Source organism: Castor canadensis, chromosome 18, assembly GCF_047511655.1.
Source record: "Castor canadensis chromosome 18, mCasCan1.hap1v2, whole genome shotgun sequence".
Classification (NCBI taxonomy): domain Eukaryota; kingdom Metazoa; phylum Chordata; class Mammalia; order Rodentia; family Castoridae; genus Castor; species Castor canadensis.
The window spans coordinates 45489716-45498334 of NC_133403.1; the positions used below are offsets into that span (position 1 = coordinate 45489716).

General features: G+C 53.2%; 1 protein-coding gene across 1 annotated transcript; it reads left to right on the plus strand.

The window, feature by feature from the left end:
- Positions 1 to 5012: 5012 nt before the first annotated feature.
- Positions 5013 to 8196, plus strand: Fzd10 (frizzled class receptor 10). Its single transcript, XM_020178733.2, has one exon. It carries the CDS (start codon positions 5497 to 5499, stop codon positions 7240 to 7242), a length of 1746 nt encoding a protein of 581 aa, XP_020034322.1. The 5' UTR covers positions 5013 to 5496; the 3' UTR covers positions 7243 to 8196.
- The last annotated feature ends 423 nt before the right edge of the window (positions 8197 to 8619 follow it).

The window sequence follows — 8619 nt, forward strand, 5'->3', positions numbered from 1 at the left end:
CCCACTTTTCAGATGAGAAAGGTGAGACATCCAGACCAGAAGTAGCTCATCCCAGGTCACACAGCTACACTATGGGGTATCCAGACTGAACGTCTGCATCCGGAGCCACCCCAAGGGTGGGATCCATGTGTGAGCCCACTGAAGGAAGGCCAAGCTCAAGTGCTTGGTTCTTTCTGCTTCTTCTTAAGGCAGAGCGGGGATCAGGGTGTTCCTGCTTTTAGTTTCCCATGCAATCCTGGCCTCCTCCATCACCTGTGCAGAGCAGAGGCCTGGAGTGGACCTGTGTCCCTTCCCAGGTGACCCAAGTCAGGACTGGCAAGGAAAGGGTTCCAGAGCCCAAAAGCAGATAGGATGGAGGCACTGAGAGGACCACAAGCAACCACGGAGTGGGAAGAACCAGGTGATTACAGCAAAGAACAAAGTTCGAATGTGGAAGACGGGCCTGTGTTTCCAGTCAGTCACCCGCCAACACTGTGTGAAATATTAACGCACACACAGTCACACACATGCATGCACACACACATTGGGACTCCATGACCTTTTCCCGTGTAATTCTTCAAAAAGATCCCATCCAGAATTACAGGCTTAAGTGCTTTTCATAGAAGCTAGCTCTGTCCCGGGTGAAGGCCTGTTTGTTTGCATTTCAGAGCCTGTGTTTGAAACAGATAATGTCCTTGCAATTTCAAGGCACTTAGATGGGAGTATCTTGTTCCCCCACCACTGCCACCCTTTTTTTTTTTTTTTTAATATCTATAAAACTTGCTGCTACAGTCATGATGGAACGAAAAGAGCACTGTGTCTTTAAACAGGGAGGAGCTGAGCCTCCAGGCTCGGCAGTAAAAAGGCTAATGCGCTATGGAGGAGAGGGAGTTTAATCTAATTTAGTTGGAGGGTGTCTGTCTGAGGTGTTGTTTTTGGCAGTGTGGGAACAGAGAGGAGAAGCTGCCCCTTGAATGGTCCCTTCTGCGCCAGAAGCAGTGGGGAGCCGAGGCCCAGGCTTGAAAGAGGATTAAAGCCCTTCTTGATTTGCAATTCACACGAAAGCACCCCGTGGAACCTCTGGTAATATTTCAATCCACATTTCAAGGGAAGTGGCCTTAAAATAGCAGCCTAAATTGTTCCAAGGCATCGCAGCCCCTCCACCCATTTTACGATGCGGGCGCTTTTTTGTTTGCTTCTCGCCCCCCTCCAAACAGCTCACAAGGCGTGTTTTCAGACGTAATTAAAACTGTGCCTGCTGCATTTGCTGGAGCCCGCGCTGCCTTGTGGTGCAAACATTGTTGATGTTTTTTCTTTTTTTAAAACAAGTACTCTTGCAAATGACTAAAGGTGTTTTCTACAGAGAAGAAAAAAAATGGAAGTGGGGAGGGGGGAGAAGCAAGCCCACTTAGTTAGAGAATAGAATTTTCTATGCAAGTTTGGTATCTGGTGAGTTTCTGGAGAACCTTAGGGGAGATGCTTCCTGTTCCTATCAGTCTTGCACGCCAGGCAACTGTTGTACATAGGCCGTTCTTATTTAAGATAGAGTTGGAAAAGGTCCTCACTAAATGCAAATGTTGACTACAGGAAGAAATACAGGAGTGTTTTCCACTCGATCACCAAAGTGGACAGTGCCAAGAGTGACCATCCCAGTGAACACGGGAACTTCTGATCCTCAAACTCACCAACACGACTTTTCTTTCTTCTGAGCTCTGCTCAAGGCTCACCAGTGAACTCCTGCAATTAGCTCATAACACGCTAGGCTTAGGGTTTAAATTCTCTTTATGGCTGGAAGTCTCAGTACTTTTTCTCTTAAAGAGATTGTTGGGCTTTTCTCTAATCCCATCTCAGAAAAACCTCGAGTGGAGCTTACGATCTCCACTGACATAATAAGGAAAGATACAACTTTGATTGCTCTCGGTCCCTGTGTCAAAAGACTTCATCCCTCTGACTTTGCTGCTTTAAACACAATGAACCCAGGCCTCTCTTTCAACTTCCTTCCACCTCCCAAAAGATTTAGCTCCTGTGGAAGACACTGCCTGACTCCTGGAATATTCCATCTCAAAAAACCCTTACAATTTCCCAGTGAACATTTGCAAAAAGTTCAAAGTAATGTTTAAGAATAACTCATATATGTATATATTACATATATACATGTTCACACTACATAGAATATAATGCATATATTTATTAGGTGGTTGGGGCAAAAAAAATCCCTTGCCCTTGCACATTATTTGAAATCATGTTTAATTACAAAGTTTCATTAAAAACCTTTGCTCAAAATTTTAGAGGCCTAATAAGATTTCCGTTAATTTAAAAATATCACTATTCCCAGGACAGCCCCCATCCTTCCTTTCCCCTCTTTCATCCATAGTTAAATATGTAAATAAAATGTCTAAAGTCATTCTTCAAAGAAGACAAAAGAAAAAGAGAGCTGAGAGGAAAGACAGCCATAAAATTCCTCCCAATTCTCCATAACACTTGCCAGAGGGGGGCCTATTGCGAGCCTGGGCTGAGCAGCAGGGGACCAGGCCGCTCAGCAGAGTCACACATCTCAAATCCCACACACAGGAAAAAAATAAAATAATAAAATATCTTTTCAGCTGGAGTCATCAAAAGGCCCCTTTCTTTTATTAGTTACAGAGCTATCTTCCAGGGGCTGATTTTTCAGAGTGCTCATTTTTCGATAATAATGTCTATTTGTTGGTTTCCAGCTCAGCTGGGCACAGCCCAGTGCGTTTGCAGACATTTTCAGAAAAAGAGGAGAGAAAGGAGAAATCTGAAGTGGCCATGCTAAAATAATAGGTCTGAACACAGAATTAAAACAGCACAGAAAAGATCAATTAGCAAAGCCTTTCTCAGAGCCCTCTCCCCTCCTCTCCCTGGAGCTCTCCCCCTGTGTGTGTCAGGGTGAACGTGGTGGGGAGGATAAAAAGGGAACAGAAGGGTTAGGGGTCCCATGAAAGACTGGCAGGGAAGACTAGGAAAAACCATGGGATGTCCACTCAATCTTTTCTGACTTAAAGGTTTTGAAAGCAGCTTACCCAACTTAAAAGAAAATTGTTACTAAAAAAAAAAACCCAAGCAAACTAACATAACGTAAATGGCAGTTTCGTAAACAGGCATGGGGTTTTTCTGGGGAAATAAGGAGGAGGGTGAAGTGCTGACTGCTTTAGCTCTACCTTCCTATTCCCCCCCCCCCCATACACACAAATCCCCCTACACCTCCAACACTGCCCAAGACTCAGGAGACCCAGGGTCAGGGATCCAGACAGAAGTGGGGCACTAAACTGACCATTAATTCTGGGATCCTGAGCAAGCTTTAGTATCATGAGCAGTCCACACCGCTCTGATGAGTGGATGAATGAATGAATGAATGACCTCTCTACAAGTTTCCTGTGGATGTAAAACTGTAGGCTTGTTTTAATTAAAGCCATCCTCCCAGAGGAAGTGCATGGGTCTGCCACCGCTCACAGGAGGCTGGGCAGGGAGGCCCCCTTCTTCTCCTTCTCTTTCCTGAAGACTTCCTGGAGAGTGGCTGGCCCAATCCAAAGACCCACCCAGCTCCTGCCACCACCAGGCCAGCATGGGTTCCAGGACATCGCACACCCCATATGCCCAGGCTGAGCTGCATGGACAGTAAGACAATGTGTCCAAGGCTCACCAGACCTTCTCCTGCCACCCAGGAGGGTCCCCAAATTGGCCCTCTGCAGGTGGTGGGAGAAGGCTCTCTTGGCTTGTATGTTTCGGAAGCACTTCAAAGGCCAGACCTAGTAGGGTAACGGGAGAGAGTTGGTCATCTTTTAGAGGACTGCTTATCCAAGGGTTAGGATACAGAGGTGAAGCCCAGGTGTTCTTGGGCACCTATGGGGCTTGGCCTGTGTAGCAGGAGGAGGGACACTGTGTCCCGAGTGACAGTTTCACAAACTGGCCCAAATCCGAGAATGGGAGGGAGGGCAGGAGGGAGACCGGAGCCTCTCCAGGGCTTCTTTCTCCACTTTCCCTGGGAACCAGCGGCGCGCGCCGGGCCTCTGCCTCCCACGCCGCGCGCTCCCACGGCCCACCCTCCACCTCCGACGAGGGCGCGGGCCGGGCACATCACTCGCCAAAGAATATAAACACCCGAGCAGCGAACGACTTCCCATAATAAATAAACTCAGCCGCCTAAAGAAATCACCGGCCTGCCTGGCGCTGGAGGGAGGCCCGCCACACGGTGGCCTGGGAGGGGCGGGGGTCACTGCGATTCAAGCCAAGCCCCTCTTCCCGGGAGGTTGGGGGTGTTAAAAGGCCAGGAAAGCCGCCCCTTCCCCTCCCCCCTCCTCGCCTTCTAGGAGGAGGCCTTGGATGAGCAGCCCTAAAAATCTGGCTTCCCAGGTCCCCTCCCCCTCCCCTTCGCTTGTCTCTTTGAAATTTCAAAGCAAGCCTCTCCCCGGAGCCAGAGCCCCGCGCCCCGGGCTGGTCACCCCCCTGGTCTCGGGAAGATGCAGGCAGGTTTACAAGCTAAGGGGCCATTTTATGGCCAAAGCCATAAAACGCAAATCCCACCCCTCTTTGAAAGCGCACTCCGCCCCGGGACACACCATAAAAGTAGAAGATGCGCCCCCCCACCCCACGACTCCCAGCCTCTCCCCCAGCCCCAAATCCCCTCCCGCGGACCCTCCCCACCCCCCCACCCCACTCCGGGTCTCTGCCAGCTCCCGAATTTCCCGTAACCTCGGCGTCCTTGGGGTGCCGGGGACAGTCCCCAGCACCCCGCTCCCCCGGGAAAGGGGGCCGCGGGAGGTAAAGTTGGAGGCTGGGCGGAGCGGCGGGCGGGCGGGACAGGCGGGCAGCGCCGCAGTGCGCGGAGCCCGCGCGCCTGGCGGGGCGTCCGGGGCGCACGGCGCGGGGACCGGGGCAGGCGGCGGGGCGGCGGGGCGGCGGGCCCAGGCTGCCCCGGGGCGCTCCGCTTTCTCATGCAAAGCAGCGGCGGGGCGGGGCGGCGGCCCGGGGGCGGGGCCTGTCACCAATCGCCTTTTTCCCCCCCTTTGCCTTTTTGCGAGTCTTCTCATCCTGGGACGCAAACCTCGGAACAGCTGCCGGCGGGGCCCAGCGAGGCCGGCGCAGGGAGGGAGGAGCCGCCCGGGCCCTTGCGCGCCGCGAGCTGGCCGGGCCACTGTGCGCCCGCGCTGCGCCCTCTCTCTCCGGACGCGCGGGCCAAGAAGAAGCCAAAGTTTGCCGCCGCCGCCGCAGTGAGTTGAAGCCCGAGCCGGGCGGCGGCGCCGAGAGCCCCGGCGGCTTCTGTCGCTTCCCGGTATTGTTTTGTAAACTTTGCTCCCCTCCCCCTTAGTCCCCGGCTCGGCGCAGGCCGCGCTCCCAGAGCAGGGCCGGGGGCGCTGTGCGCAGCGCTCGGGCCAGGCTGGGCGGGAATGGGCCGAGGCCCGAACAGGGGCGCAGAGCCGGGGCCAACAGCCAGGGCCCGGGAGCGGCGGCTCTGAGGGGCGCGGACCTCCCCGCGGGGACACCTCCGACGCCACCATGCAACACCTGGACCCCCGCCTGTGGCTGGTGCTGCAGGTGATGGGTTCGTGCGCTGCCATCAGCTCCATGGACATGGAGCGTCCAGGAGATGGCAAGTGCCAGCCCATCGAGATCCCCATGTGCAAGGACATTGGCTACAATATGACCCGCCTGCCCAACCTGATGGGCCATGAGAACCAGCGCGAGGCCGCCATCCAGCTCCACGAGTTCGCGCCGCTGGTGGAGTACGGCTGCCACGGCCACCTCCGCTTCTTTCTGTGCTCGTTGTACGCGCCGATGTGCACCGAGCAGGTCTCCACGCCCATCCCCGCCTGCCGCGTCATGTGTGAGCAGGCCCGGCTCAAGTGCTCCCCCATCATGGAACAGTTCAACTTCAAGTGGCCCGACTCGCTGGACTGCAGCAAACTCCCCAACAAGAATGACCCCAACTACCTGTGCATGGAGGCGCCCAACAATGGCTCCGACGAGCCCAGCCGGGGCTCGGGCATGTTCCCGCCTCTCTTCAGGCCGCAGCGCCCCCATGGCGCACAGGAGCACCAGCTGAGGGACGGGAGTCCAGGGCGCACGGGCTGCGACAACCCCGGCAAGTTCCACCACGTGGAGAAGAGCGCGTCGTGCGCGCCGCTCTGCACGCCCGGCGTGGACGTGTACTGGAGCCGCGAGGACAAGCGCTTCGCTGTGGTCTGGCTAGCCATCTGGTCCGTGCTGTGTTTCTTCTCCAGCGCCTTCACGGTGCTCACCTTCCTCATTGACCCGGCCCGCTTCAGGTACCCGGAGCGCCCCATCATCTTCCTGTCCATGTGCTACTGTGTGTACTCGGTGGGTTACATCATTCGCCTGTTCGCGGGTGCGGAGAGCATCGCCTGTGACCGGGACAGCGGGCAGCTGTACGTCATCCAGGAGGGGTTGGAGAGCACCGGCTGCACCCTGGTCTTCCTGGTGCTGTATTACTTCGGCATGGCCAGCTCTCTGTGGTGGGTGGTCCTCACGCTCACCTGGTTCCTGGCCGCTGGCAAGAAATGGGGCCACGAAGCCATCGAGGCCAACAGCAGCTACTTCCACCTGGCAGCCTGGGCCATCCCGGCTGTGAAGACCATCCTGATCTTGGTGATGCGTCGGGTGGCAGGGGATGAGCTCACCGGTGTGTGTTACGTGGGCAGCATGGATGTGAACGCTCTCACCGGCTTTGTGCTGGTCCCGCTGGCTTGCTACCTGGTCATCGGCACTTCCTTTATCCTGTCTGGGTTCGTGGCCCTGTTCCACATCCGGAGGGTCATGAAAACTGGAGGGGAAAACACAGACAAGCTAGAGAAACTCATGGTGAGGATTGGAGTCTTCTCCCTGCTGTACACTGTGCCTGCCACCTGTGTGATCGCCTGTTACTTCTACGAAAGGCTCAACATGGATTACTGGAAGATGCTGGCCGCCCAGCACAAGTGCAAAGTGAACAGCCAGACCAAGACGGTGGACTGCTTGATGGCTGCCTCTATCCCTGCGGTTGAGGTCTTCATAGTGAAGATCTCCATGCTTCTGGTGGTGGGCATCACCAGTGGCGTGTGGATCTGGACTTCCAAGACCCTACAGTCCTGGCAGCTTGTTTGCAGCCGGGGGCTAAAGAGAAAGAGCCGGAGGAAACCGGCCAGCGTGATCGCCAGCTCAGGGATTTACAAAAAAGCTCAGCACACCCAAAAACCTCAGCTGGGGAAATATGAGCTCCCTGCCCAGCCTCCGGCCTGTGTGTGAAGGGGCCTGGAGGGACCAGAGCACAGGGAAAGGCCCATGGTGGGCTGATTGGTTTTTAAAATAAAAGTTAAAAAAATATATATATATAGACGTATATATATATATAAATAAAATGTTTTTACCTTGCAGTTCAGGATGCTGTGATAAGCTGAAAGTAAAGACCTACTTAAAGGGTCTGGTTTGTTTTGTGTTCCCCTGGCAGGAGGTTCCTCAGCTAAGGAGCCTCTTGTATGACTAATTTGTGGTGTAGTTAGTTGATTGAGCCCTTAGAAGAAAACTTACTGCCTAGAATTTGCTGCACACTTACAAAGGAGGCCAGATAACTTCTTGGCAAACTAAATCGACTCACTTGGGTTAGAAAATGAACCATCCCAGGGCCCTCACCCGGGAAGGCTGCTGTGTGTGTGGACAGAAGGATCCCAACCGTCTTCACACTCCTCACTGAGGAGGCTTTGGGGTGTCTTAAAATAGACTCCAGCCTCCACAGATCTATTCTCCAAGACAGAAACCTACCCCCAATTGTCAATCCCAATGATGTGCAATACGTTTCTTTGTTCTGTTTCCACGAAAATAAAAAGAGAAACAATATTTTGTTGTACATAAAGACAACACAAGAAATCTTCTAACAAAAGGACTAAGAGCCCAGCCTCAAACTCTTTAGTGTTACATTTTGTGGCTTTTTAATGGAATACATGTTGGGACTATTTGTGGAAGGGAGGGGGAGAGGAGAAGGACCATTCAAAAGTACCCAAAGAGTTTATTGACTTTTGATTGTTAAACAAATGAACAGATCAGGGGACTACAGACAAACTTTGGGTAGCGATTCCCCTACCAGCCAGGGAATGGCATTTCCTGCCTGTGTACATTTGTAATATATGGTATTTTTTCATGCTCCACTATTTTATTAAAAATAAAAGACATTCTTTAGTTTGCTGCTAGTCGCTGTGTGTTGTGAGGTTTCCCTCCTCTGTCCGGGGAGAAAAAATGTTCATCCTCTGTTTTTCAGGCAAGCTCCAAGTGTGCACATGTCCCATATAACGTTCTCCCTACAATGCTAGGGATATGGATCCAGAATGGCAGAATATCTCAGTCCTGAGTTTCAGAGCCTTTCAGTGCAGTTAGTGGGAAGTAGGACGTGGTTTCTGGGACACATGGTAGCTAGACATCCTGGGCTTCATAACAGGCAGACCCACTTCCTCCAGGAGCCTGGACTGCCAGCCTGGATGGCCTCCTGGAAGACATCAGAGCAGAGACAGCCGCTTAAGGGAATTAAATCAGAATTCAGATGACCTGCCAGATCACACTGTACCTGGACAGAGCTGTGTGCATTGGTCTGGAGTGGCCACTTTGGCGCAGCTCTGGCCAAGGGATGAACTT